The sequence below is a fragment of the Panthera uncia genome, chromosome E3 (genome assembly GCF_023721935.1).
Source record: "Panthera uncia isolate 11264 chromosome E3, Puncia_PCG_1.0, whole genome shotgun sequence".
Taxonomy (NCBI): Eukaryota; Metazoa; Chordata; class Mammalia; order Carnivora; family Felidae; genus Panthera; species Panthera uncia.
In genome coordinates, this window is record NC_064815.1 from 14,470,714 (window position 1) to 14,483,619 (window position 12,906).

General features: G+C 49.1%; 1 protein-coding gene across 1 annotated transcript in view; it reads left to right on the top strand.

Annotated features, from left to right (window-relative positions):
- The window catches only part of HS3ST4 (heparan sulfate-glucosamine 3-sulfotransferase 4), a 392,554-nt gene that overhangs the window by 765 nt on the left and 378,883 nt on the right, over nucleotides 1-12,906 (top strand). The window contains exon 2 of the mRNA XM_049638459.1: nucleotides 8-390. Within this exon, the coding sequence (XP_049494416.1) occupies nucleotides 8-390 (383 nt within the window). The remainder of the gene's footprint in view (nucleotides 1-7; nucleotides 391-12,906) is intronic.

The following is a 12,906-nucleotide window of genomic DNA, read 5'->3' on the forward strand; positions in this document are numbered from 1 at the left end:
CGAGCAGCCCGCCGCCCCCGGGGCCGACGGCTGGGGGCTGGCGAGCGGCGGCGGGGGCGCCCGCGACGCCTGGCTCCGGACCCCGCTGGCCCCCGGCGAGATGATCACGGCGCAGAGCGCGCTGCTGGAGAGGGAAGCGCAGGAGTCCAGCACCACCGACGAGGAGCTCGCAGGCCGGAGAGCGGCCAACGGGAGCAGCGAGAGGGGCGGCGCCGCCAGCACCCCCGACTACGGGGAGAAGAAGCTGCCACAGGCGCTCATCATCGGGGTCAAGAAAGGAGGGACCCGCGCGCTGCTGGAGGCGATCCGAGTACACCCGGACGTGCGGGCGGTGGGCGTAGAGCCGCACTTCTTCGACAGGAACTACGAGAAGGGGCTGGAGTGGTACAGGTAGGAGCCTGGGCGCGGCGGGAGGGGGGTGGACGCGCGGCGAGACCCGCAGGGCGAGCCGCCGCTTTTCCGGGCCCTCGGACACCCGGGCGCCGCGGTCCCGGGGGCCCTTGGCCCCAGCGAGGGCTCTGTCAAGCCCCGGCGGGGGCTGCTCTGGGGGAGCGGCGGCGAGGGGCTGGACGCCGGTCAAGGAGGACTCTATTTCAGGGCGAGGGGTGGAGGTGTCGCCTTGCCCTGCCCGCCTCGAGGCTCCTCGTCCGGGGAGGTGCCTTCCGAATCTGCCCAGCTCCGAGCCTGGGAATCCCCAGCCTTCGTGCCCGCGGGGTGTTTCCCAGCCCTGGCTCTGGCGGGGCTCTGCGCTTCCGTGTGTGGGGACGCCGGCGGGGCGGATGAAGCAGGGTAGCGAGATTGATCTAGGGGCTTTGAGATCCCCTGGAATGTCTCAGAATCTCCCTGAAACGCATTTGCGTGGCTGGAATCCAACTTTAGTATTTTCAGGTTAGAGCCCAATGACCCGGGAACGGTTAAACAAGGTGATGCTGGCCAGTTCTGGCTTTCTAGTAAAGACGGAGGGTGCCCCCATCTCCAGAACTTTCTATCCACCCGCTGGGTTGGTTTTGCATTGGGAGCACCAGTTGGTGCCCTGTGAGTTTTTACGCCCGGTGCCCGTGCCCTTTCTGTAACCCGCGCCTCCTTCGCTGCAGATTGGAGCTTCTGTCTTGTGAAATGTTCACCTCTCGCCTTTTCCACCCTCTGCCAGTGGGGAGAAAAAGGGAGAAGAGCGGAGTAGAAAGTTAGGTGCAGGTAACGTAAATTAATAATCCAGCTTTCTTGCCAGCCATAACATTGAACAGGACACTGGTGTAGATGCTAAAATGCAAACCTCCTTTGCTTTTTTGGGGGTGTGTTTTTTCTTTGCTTCTTTCCTCTGGTTTTCTATCTCTCTGGAAAACAGATCTGGATGGCTGGCCCCATCTCGGCTGCATCTCCGTAATTAATTGCAATTGTCAAACAGAAACACAGGCTTTGTCAGCTAAAGTGATGTTATCATCTTAACCGAGCCAATAGGTAAAATACAAGGATTGTTTCCTGATAAGTCTCCTTCCTGTTGAAGAGCTGTGCTTTCCAAGTTTAAATTACAGCCTGGGAAAGTTTTAGAAATAGCTTAACTTAAAAAAAAAAAAAAGATAATAAATGGGTGTATCGTGATTGATTTCTTCCACTTTAAAAAACATGCCTTATGCTTTCAAAGCTTGAGAGAAGTACACTTAGGCATAAACATTCCAGCACATTAAACGAAACAGCAAATGTGTCTGTTAATGTCTTGTCTGTTTCAACAGTGAGAACTAATTGCAATATTTTAGGAGGCTTCAAACAGCCCCTTCCTATCAAAACATAAAACAGCAAATGCCTAATTTAACTGGAAAATCAGTATTTATAACATCACAAGCCATGGCTTCCAGTTTGCGATTATAAATAAAAAGGTGTTAGAATGATTAGCGCAACAACAGCTAAATAGAGAGGGGGTATGATGTCTGGGAGGGCTGCGTTTGGTTTTGTTGGCTTGGTTGGTTTGGCTGGGGGGCATTCTGGTCTCTGCCGTGGGGTAGCTTCGGCCCTACGAGGGAAACGGTGGCTTTTTCCAATTCTAATTTTAAAGCTGTGTATCTCAGGAGAAGTGTCCAGTGCCCTTTCGGGGGAGAGAGGCATAAAGATCACATTTTTCCAACATGTGTTAGGGTTGCTTTGCAGCAGCTGGAAATAGAAAAGGGAGTGTTTTATTCAGACGACTTAAAGTTTGATGAAGGATTGCAGGGTGGAATGTGGGTCAGGAGGTCCCGTCCACGGGGCTGGGGGATTTTCTGAACGAGGAGCTAGGAGATGCCAGGTTTTCTTAACGTTCTTGCGTACCGCGGCTGGGAGGAGAAGGCGTGGAGACTGCTACGATATGGCTGTGGAAGGTACTATCCCAGCACTGTGGTCCTCCCAGCCATCCCTGGTGTGGTGTTCGGGGCTGAGTGTGAATGTTTGGTACCCATCTGCAGAACTGTTCTACTGAAGACACGGGCAGATTGCCTTGATCCTCACTTGGGAGGACCATACGATTTCTCTGGGTGCCCCATCCTCTCCCCCAGTGTCTCCCCCGTGGCAGATCCTTATAGTGCTTAGTGGTGCTGACTGCAAATGCCCGAGAAGCATCTCTCTAAGGCAGAGGGTATCGTTAGCCACCCCGACCTGGCTGCTAAGTCTTCTAGAAACCCCTTGGGGCCCCTGGGAGTGTGCCGGGGCTGCTTGGATACCTCTCCAGCCTCTCACCAGGGACAGCAGTGCTTGGAGGCTTGTTTGTGGGATTTTCATAGGCTCTCTCTCTTCAGGCTCTTCTCTCTCTCTCTCCCTTGGAGGAAGAGGGATGACATCCTCATTATAATGTACAAGAGGAAAGAGTGGCATCAGGTCAGACCAGTAAGAGAAACCCTTCCTCTTGTGTCTCTGGTCCAACCGTACCTTTTCTTTTTTTTTTTTTTTTTTTTTACGTTTATTTATTTATTTTGAGAAAGACCGAGGCAGCGCGAGTGGGGGAGGGACGGAGAGAGGGAGAGGGAGGATCCCAAGCAGGCTCTGCACCTGTCGTTGCAGAGCCCGATAGGGGGCTGGCATGCACGGAGCTTCGAGATCATGACCCGAGCGGAAACCAAGAGTCGGACAGTTGACCGGTCACGCTTGCTCCCCACCCGCGTCGTGGTCTGTGCAACATCTTCCTCTGCTTGCCGGATGAGAGGGCCACAGACCGATGGGAGGTTTTGATTCTCCCCGACTTGTTCTCTTTCCTTTTTCTTTGCCGTGCGCTTCCCCATAGGCTGCTAATTCTGCGAGTGTTTCTGGTGTTTGTTTTTTCAGCCAGAGGGAGAAGAACGTGGGGCAGGTGCTTGGGTGACACTGGTTCGGGCTTTCCTCCCATCCCGGCTAAGCAGCCCTGGGAGTTTTGTTTTCTCGGTGTCGCACCAGTCATGTCTAAATCCGGGTTTTGCTTTCTCCCGTTGCTGTTGATCTAATGTGATTTAAAAACACTTTTGAGATTAGGACATGTGCATCCGATTTCCGGGCAAGATAGACTAATGGATTAGGATGGGGGGGTGTTAAAAGCTGGGGAGAAGCAAGCCTCCCTTGGTGGATTGACACAGGCCAGTGATTAACGAGTGGGGGGGGGTAGACTCAACCCTCTGCTCCCCCCCCCCCAAACCAATAACGGAAAAAGGCAGAGCCACAATGCACCTTTCAGAATGGGCTGATCCAAGCTGTGTCTGGGCACAGACCTCATACTCCTCTAAGGGGCGGGACCTTGTGGCGGGCCGACCCAGCAGAACTCATCACGGTGACAGGGCTGCCTTGAGGTGCTGCCTCCCTTGTGGTTTACAGGCTGTACAGGGACTGTGTGACTCCAGGGCGACGGGAAGCGACCCTCCCTGGTTTCAAGCTGCCTTCGCTGCCAACAGTTAATACGCTCAGCCCCCTGGCTGGGGAAAATCACTCAGGAAGACGGTTCCTGTGGCCTGGCTCCTGCTACCCAGAGGAACGTGGTCACAGCAGCACTGTGTGCACGTGGAATCTGGAGAGAGAACGAGGGAGGACGCCAGAAAGGCTCTGGCGTTTGTGGAATACCTGTGACTTACAGCGGCTGGCGCTTTGTAGATGTCCTATCGCATCTGAGCGTAACGGTGAGGGCTGTGAACTTACAGGTGGCTCCTGGACCAATGCCTTGCCCAGGATTGCTCAGCTGGTCCGTGGTTGAGCTGCCCACATCTGTCCAATCTCACGGTGCTACTTTCTTCCTGCCCCACGTAAAATACTACCTTCTTACGTTTAACAAACATGCGATGATACTTAGCACGTACCTGGTACTGTTTTCAGGACAGGGGGTAAAGCGGTGAGTAAGCATTCGGTGCTCCTGAAACTGACATTTTGGTGGTGGGGAGGGGAGACAGCAAACAGCCGTCCTTTTCACATTTTTAATGCGGCTACTAGAGAATTCAAAACGACACTCGTGACTCAGGTTATATTTCCACCGGGCAGGGCGGCTAGTGGACCAGTGCTTTTTAAACTTCAAGTGGGTATGGATCACCTGGGATGCTGTTAACATACGCGATTCTGATTCAGCGGGTCTAAGGAGGGGCCTGAGAGCCTGCATTTCTAACTTCTGATCTCTGGATCTCACTTTGAGTAGTAGAGGTCTAGAGGGAAATTGGTGTGTGTGCGTGTATGCACGCCTGTGTTATGTTAGATCAGATGGCTGGGGAAAACTTCTCTGTGAGGGTGATGCAAACGAAGTGAAAGAGTTAAGATCCTGTCACGTAAAGATCTGGGTAAAGAGGTTTCCAATGGGGGCCGGGGGAGAGCAGGTGCAAAGGCCCTGAGGTGGAATCAAGCCTTGTGGCTTTATACAGTGTTCTTTCATTATTCCCAAAGCACAGCGTTTGTAGATGGACAAAACTGGGTTCAAAATGTGGTTTTGCAACCTACTGGTTGGATAATTTTTGGAGAGATGGCTGATTTGACACCACTCAGTTTCAGTTTGTTTATCTGGGAATAATTCCTTCCTTGCAGGGTTGTTGGGAGGAATAAATGAAGTAATAAAGGTGAGTGTATTTTCTGAAAAAATGAGTATCCTAGAGCAGAAATCCAAATGGACCCAACTATGGTTTTTTTTGTTTTTTGTTTTTTTTTTTTTAATTTCTCAAATCATTTTGGTCTCATATACTTTACCTTTGATCACAGCTGTCCTAATATTGACAGATGAGTCTCTTAGTGGGGATGTTTTTTGGGAAAAGTCCGATAATGATTGGTTGGCTTTGCAATCTACAGCTGCTTGACCTTTTCAGCCACGGGTCACCAACTCAGATACCCAGTGAAATAGACCAGGCGGGGAGAAACTTGGGGCGTGTGCTCTGTCTACAGGTCACGGCTACTGCTCTCTGATCCAGCTACCCCCTTCCACGTGCAGATATCACCACATCCTCCGCTTTGATGTGAAAGCTCTTGGTTTTTAGCATTGGCAAACAGATGAAAATTTCTTAAAAGCGTTGTGTGGGCCAGCACTGTGGGACAAACAAAACACGTCTGTGGGCTGGATACGCTACCAGTTTGCGACCTCTGGTTTAAACTCGTTTCGGAACTGGCATACCCGTACCCTTGGCAGTTGCCAGAATTGTGGCTTCCATGTGCTATTTCAGTGTAGATTTTCCGCCCCTTTTCAGATTTTGCAACAGCAAGGGGGAAATACCTCCCAGATATATTGCAACAATAACAAAAGGAACGGGATATAAACAGGAACATTGAGGCGGAGGAAGACAGGTCACAAATAAATTTCTCTTTTGTTTCCAGTGAGCGTTTTCTTGAAGGCGGGACAACTCTTCAGTTGTTCCCTCATTAATCAGGAGTGCCGGTATGTGATCCGTATAGATGAATTGCACCTATAAAATAGATTCCGGTCAGGTGGGTTCAGTAAGACCTGAGAGATGGAATAATTGGGTTCTAGCTTTTGCTCTGCCATGTTGCTAGTTCTGTTGGACCTCAGGTTACTTTGTTAATTTCTTAAAAAAAATTTTTTTTTCCGTTTTTTAGATGAGACTATATTGTCTCCATAGGGTCCATCCACGGAAATACTTTGGTCTTAGAACCGACTTCTGTGTTAGACTTTTTGGAGGGAGGAAGCCAGTAGGGTAGAAGCAGCATTTTTCAGAGCATGTTTTTATATCCGTCTCTGAGTCAGAAGCCACGGCGTCTTCCTCCTGTGATCACCAAGCCTCAATTACTTCATCTAGAAATGGGCACAATATTACTTGCAAAAGGGGTTATGTGATGATAAAATGAAAGCAATTATGATGTAGGAAATTTCGCTCGCCCCTTCTTTCCTGTCTTTCTCTCTCCCTTTCCTTGTGCCATTCTTCCTTTTCCTGCATTTCTTTTCTTTTTTTCTTGCCCGTAAGTACTAAAGGTCCTAAAGAGAAAGCTGTAATGCATTTTTCATTTGAATATAGCCTTTTATTTCAAGATTATGTCTGAATGAGGGATTTCAAGCCCTGAAGCAGCTCTTAAGTAGCTCTCTAGAGAATAATCAAAACCAGATTCCAGAATTTGGTCTATTGTAACTTGAGCTAAAGGAGGAGAAGAGTCTAATTTCACGAAGTAACCACCGCCAGAATCCTTCACCAAGGGGACGGGGTAGGGAAATGGGCCGGCACTCCGGGCTTGTGCGCTGACGTTTTCTTGAACCTACAGGAGAAGTGATGCTGCTTGGCCTGGAAAGCTACAGAGACATCTAGAGTGCCAAGGGCGGCTTGCCTTCAGTTTTTCTGCAGAACTGAAAGCATTTGAGAATGCAGGACTGTTCTAGAAGGCCCCGCCAAACACCCTGGCTTGAGATTTGGCTCCTTTCCCTGGTGGTCTCCAACTGTCATGACACGATTTATTTCTTTTTCTTTCTCTTTTTGTTGACCGCACCAGTCATTTTCACTTTTAAACTGAGTCAGGAGAGAGGCCTTGAGATTTTAGGTGGATGAGAGATGGCTGGGGTTGTATGGTAAGAAGTTTTAAAGGTTTTGGTTTTGCATAATGGATGATATCTCTGGAACTGATTGAACCACCGCCCTGTTAAAGTAATCTCTTGATTCCATTGGTTTCTGCGGTTTAACAAGCTCCCTCTATAACTGTCTGGGGAATTTCAGTCTGAAATTATAATTCACTAAGGGAGCCTTTCAGCCCATCTTGCCATTAATTAAAAGCAGGCGGTTGAATGTTTGTGTTTTAATACTCAGTAGTTAGTATTCCTCACTTTAATTTTTTTTTCAACCTTTATTTAAGAATGTACAAAGCATATTCATGGGGAAACAAAGCAACGCATGAATTAGATAGTGTTTTTTTTGGTTGCAAGTAATAGAAATTGAACTTAAGCTACAGAAAAGGTAATTTACTGGCTTATGTAATTAGGAAATCTAGGGGATAATGACTTCAGGTAAAGCTGGATCCAGGGGCTCAAATGATATCACTAGGTCTCTGTCTCTTTCCATTTTTAAAAAATTTTTAAAAAATACATATTTTTTAATTTTTAAAAATGTTTATTCATTTTTTGAGAGAGGGCCTGAGTGTGAATGGGGGAGTGGCAGAGAGAGAGAGAGAGAGAGAGAGGGAGACACAGAATCCGAAGCAGGCTCCAGGCTCCGAGCTGTCAGCACAGAGGCCGATGTGGGGCTTGAACCCATGAACTGTGAGATAACGACCTGAGCTGAATTTGGATGCTCATCTGACTGAGCCACCCAGGCGCCCCTCCATTCTTTTTTTTTCTTAATTAATTTATTTTTGATAGAGACAGAGAAAGCACGTGAGCTGGAGAGGGGCAGAGAGAGAGGGAGACAGAGGCTCCAAGGTGGGCTCTGTGCTGAGAGCAGAGAGCCCGATGTGGGGCTTTGAACTCTCGAACCATGAGATCATGATGTGAGCCAAAGTCGGACGCTTAAACGTTTCAGCCACCCAGGCGCCCCCTGTCTCTTTCCGTTCTTTGCCATGGTTTTCTCTACCTTGCTTTATTCTCAGATAGGTCATCTCACCGTATTTTAGGTAAGTAGGTAAGCAGCAACCCCAGACAAATATATTTTATGTTTATCAATTCTTTTGGAAGTCATTTTTCTTAGGAGCTTCTGTAAGAGATTCCTGGAGATTCCTCTGGTCCAGGTCGGGTGATGAGCCCGCTCCTGCAGCAGTCCGGGTGCCATACTCCAATCAGGCCCGGGTGATGTGGTCACTCTTTTAGGCTGGGGTAGTGGTGGGGGCAGGGAAACAGAGTTAGTCTCACTGAAACTAGGGGATAGTCTCCCCCTAAGGACCAGGTGTTCAAGGGTTCTGTTGCTTGAAGTGGGGGCCAGTTAAACCACGTTTGTTAAACATACGAAGAATCCAGTCTGGGACAGATGCCTGATCTTTCTGAGTATTTTCACTTAGAGAGAGGTACAGGGGCGCCTGGGTGGCTCAGTTGGTAAAGCGTCCAACTCTTGATTTCGGCTCACGGTCTCACGGTTTGTGAGTTCGAGCCCCGCGTCGGGCTCTGTGCTGACAGCACGGAGCCTGCTTGGGATTCTCTGTCCCTGCCTCTCTCTCTTTCTGTCCCTTCCTAGCTCTCTCCCCTTCAAAATAAATAAATAAACTTAAGAATTTTTAAATAGGGGCGCCTGGGTGGCTTGGTCGGTTGGGTGTCCGACTTCGGCTCAGGTCATGATCTCACAGTCCGTGAGTTCAAGCCCCGCGTCGGGCTCTGTGCTGACAGCTCAGAGCCTGGAGCCTGTTTCAGATTCTGTGTCTCCTTCTCTCTCTGCCCTCCCCTGTTCATGCTCTGTCTCTCTCTGTCTCAAAAATAAATAAACATCAAAAAAAAAAAATTAAAAAAAAAAAGAATTTTTAAATAAAAAAAAGAAAGAGGTACGAAAGGTTAGTCTGGGGAGGTCCAGTGTTATTTTTACTTTAGTTATTCATTCATTTGCTTACTATTTAAACATGTACTGATTGTCAGCTATGTGCTGAGGTCAGACATGAATCAGTCATGACCAGTGGTCTGCAGGAGCTTAGAGAATGGGGAAATGGACAAGTAAATGATTATACTCCAAGGTAAGGAAAGCTCGGGCCAAGTGGGGTCTATTCCAGGAATAGAAGGATGGTTCGATCTTAGGCAATCAAACTATGTGATCTGCTCTTTTTTTTTTTTTTAATTTTTAAAATGTTTTTTAATTTATTTTTGAGACAGAGAGAGAGAGACAGAGCATGAGCAGAGAGAGGGAGACACAGAATCCGAAGCAGGCTCCAGGCTCTGAGCTGTCAGCACAGAGCCCGACACGGGGCTCGAAGTCATAAACTGTGAGATCATGACCTGAGCTGAAGTCGGACGCTTAACCGACTGAGCCACCCAGGCGCCCCTATGTGATCTGCTCTTACCATGAGCAAATGAGAACGATCCCGTGGTTCACCTTATGGCTGCCCAAAATACAGCTGATAATGTTAAATATTTATTCCTGGTGTGTAGAACACCAGCTAATAGGATCCTCCCTGAAACCAACGTCATCTTTAATGATGTAACACTAAAAACATTCCCACTAAATTCCGAACAAGGCCAGAACGCCCGTGCCCGTAACAATCACTGTTATTTACCTTTGTTCAGGAATTTGATAAGATAATGCACTTGGGATGAGAAACAGAACGAGAAAGGGGGACGTAGAATTTTCCCCTTGGCCCCCAGTTTCATGTTTTAATGGAAAACCCAAGATAACTAGTCCATCCCTGAATCTATTAGGAACAACGATGGGATTCATTAAGGGGATCGGTAAGAAAATTACTATGCAAAACCTAGAGTTTTCCTATATGCCTACGCCAACCGTGTTGAGAGTATAAGGAGAGAAAATACTCTATTTCTAGAAGCGACCAAAGAAATGAAACAACTAGGAATACATTTAGCAAAAGTTGTACGAACAAAATTCTGTTACTTCACCAAGGGGCATCAGAGAGGAGAGGACTTGTTTCTCTAGGATGGGATGTCTTTTTTCTTCCATCCGCTCCCCCCTCCTCCCCTCCCCTTCTCCCTCCTCTTCTTCCCCCTCTCCTTCTTTTTTATTGGGATTCCAGAGATGGTCTTCCCTGTACGGGACGGTAGAACTGCCAGGTGGAGGTCAGGCATGTTCGAAAGTCGTCTGAGGATATTGTTTCTCTGAACGTGGCCCAAATGTTGGACTTCGTATCTAGGATTCCCTTACTTCGCACGTTCTGTAGGACCAAGAAGAGGGTGGAAAACCAACTGTGACCGTTCAGACTTACACGCCGAGTAACAATTCCTTGCTGGGGCAGCTGGCGGCCTTACATCCCCAATTCAAGGGTGGTCTGGCCGTGCCAAGGTGTGGATTAACGTTCCGACGGGTGTGAATTAGTAAATGTAGATCCACGAGGCGAAACACAAAGTCGGGGATTAGTAATGGTTATTTTCAGTGGAACAGGGAGATGAAGGTTTGGGGCAGGGGTGGGGGGTGACTGTCGCGTCGTGGTCGTGTCCGCTCTTCTCCAAGCACTGGCTTCGTGCAGGTGGAACCTTGGGACGGGGTCCTGTCATCACCGGTGTTGCCCACGGGAGTGAACTAATGCCCAAACAGGGCAAGTCCTTGGCCCGGGACACTGGAGCTGGGCTTCAGACCCAAGGCTTTGGCCCCAAACACATGGCATCTTCTCTTACTTGTCTCGAAGCTCTTGTCCCCCGGAAGGGTTGTCTTTCCAGCCGTGTGGGAGTGAGTCCTAATTACACACCTTTCTCTGCCAGACACTCTTGGTTTCCACGCGCAGATGGACTAACTGACGTGCAGGACGGGCTGGGTGGGGGATCTGCTCCCAACAACAGACTGGCAGTGACCTCCTTCCTGCCGTGGGCCCTCGCTCGTTCCTGCTTGAGGGATGGGTTTTTTTTTTTTTTTTAAGTTTTATTTATTTATTTTGAGAGACAGAGAGCACACGCTCGCAGGGGAGGGGCAGAGAGAGAGGGAGAGAGAGAGAACCCCAAGCAGGCTCCGCGCTGTCAGCTTGGAGCCCAACACGGGGCTCGAACTCCTGAACCGCGAGGTCGTGACCTGAGTTGAAACCAAGAGCTGGACCCTTAATGGACTGAGCCACCCCCGGGGGCCTCTTAAGTGGCTTTTTTCCCCGCCCCCGTTCCTTCCTCCTGGAATACTCTGCCCCTAGACTTTAAACTACCTGTCCGCTCATCCTTCAGACGTTGGCTTAAATTCCCTCTCCTCAAAACGACATTTCCCAGCTATCTAGTTTTTTTTAAAAACCTGCTTCTGTGTCTGAGCTTGTCCGATGTTTTATCTTCTTCACAGCATGTATGACCCTCCCAGATCACCCGAATTAACACATTTCGCTCTTTCTGGAAGGAGAACTACAAGGGCCCAGGGGTCCTGTCCATTGTTGATGTGCCAGCACCCAGAGCTGTGCCTGGCACACAGTAGGCGCTCCATAGTGGCGGCTGATGAAGCACAGATCTTGAATCAGTGAACCAGTGAATACAAGGAGTGCCTTCCGTGCGCTAAGTTTTCTTGCAAAACTTCAGGCTTCTGGAAAGAAAGAACACATTTCTTGGGAACTCTGGCTAGGAATTGTTCTAGGCTCTTTCGCGATGCTATTTTTGCAAAGCCTATTTTTGGGTGCAAGAAAGAGAAACCCACTCAACCCAGCTGTGTGGGCTAGACAGTCTCCCCAAAAGGTTCCCTACAGCTCACAACATTGTCTCCTCTGGTCCCCACAGCAGCCTCACAAAGGAGTCACTTTCTTACCCCACTTGTACATAGAGAGTCCGACGTTCAGAAGGGCCCGTGACAGTGCCGCGGTCACACAGGTGGGTTGTCCCAAGGCAGGTGTCTTTTCACTGTAACACGTGGCCTTTGGAGGTGTCACCGACAGCGTCTTAGAAGGGCTTGGGTTATTTCGGACGGACCGTTATGTGCCAAGAATGATTTGGGTTTCGTTTCTCCAAACACATGATCAGAACTATGTTGTTCGCCTTTTAGTAATTAAACAGTTACACAGAGGCCTTGTGTTGGATTTGTTACTCACTACAGGTACAGGTACACCCTCCCCTTTGCCCCCAGGTTAAGGCTTCTACAGGGCGTTGGAGCTGAGGACATTGGAGGCAGACGGCCTTGAGTGCCCCTGTCACAGGCCGCTCTGACTCCTCGAAGCTGCGTGGGGTTTTGAAAACAAAAGCGGGACCTGCAGTCCGAAATTCAGGATGTGAGGCTGTGTCTACCTTGCTTTGTGTGCATGGGCACATAGTTAGCCTTTGAGCCTTTGTTTTCTCATCTCTAAAATGGGAATCACAGCCTCTAAGAACGCCACGGTGGTTTTGCAAGGAGAGAAGGGTGATGATGTGCTGGGATCTGATCTGCGTGGTCCGTGCGCCTCAGTTGTTACTAACCTGCGCACGTTTTCATGAATTCCCCCAGGTAATTGGTTTTCTGGAACGTCGCACTCCAGGGAGTGCCTGAAATACAGGACACTCTTCTCATAAACTTAGACTAAGTTTAATTTACAGAAACTGTTCTGTAGCACGGATACATCAAACGTTGGTTGGGGCCGACGGCGTAAAGATCCCAGGGGGGCACCTGAGTGGCTCGGTTGGTTAAGCGGCCGACTCTTGATTTGGGCTCAGGTCATGATCTGAGTCTGTGGGTTCGAGGCCCATGTCGGACTCTGTGCGGACAGCTTGGAGCCTGGAGACTGCTTTGGGTTCTGTGTCTCCCTCCCTCTCTGCCCCTCCACCGTTCGTGCTCTGTGTGTCTCTCTCTCTGTCTCAAAAATAAATAAACATTAGGGGAAAAAAAGGATCCCAGGAATTCCTGGAGAACATCACTCTGCATTACTCTCCCCTGACCACCATCTTTCTATACTGAAAAACCATAAAAAGCCGCATGTAGGGCATGTTTCCTCGTAAGGATTGCT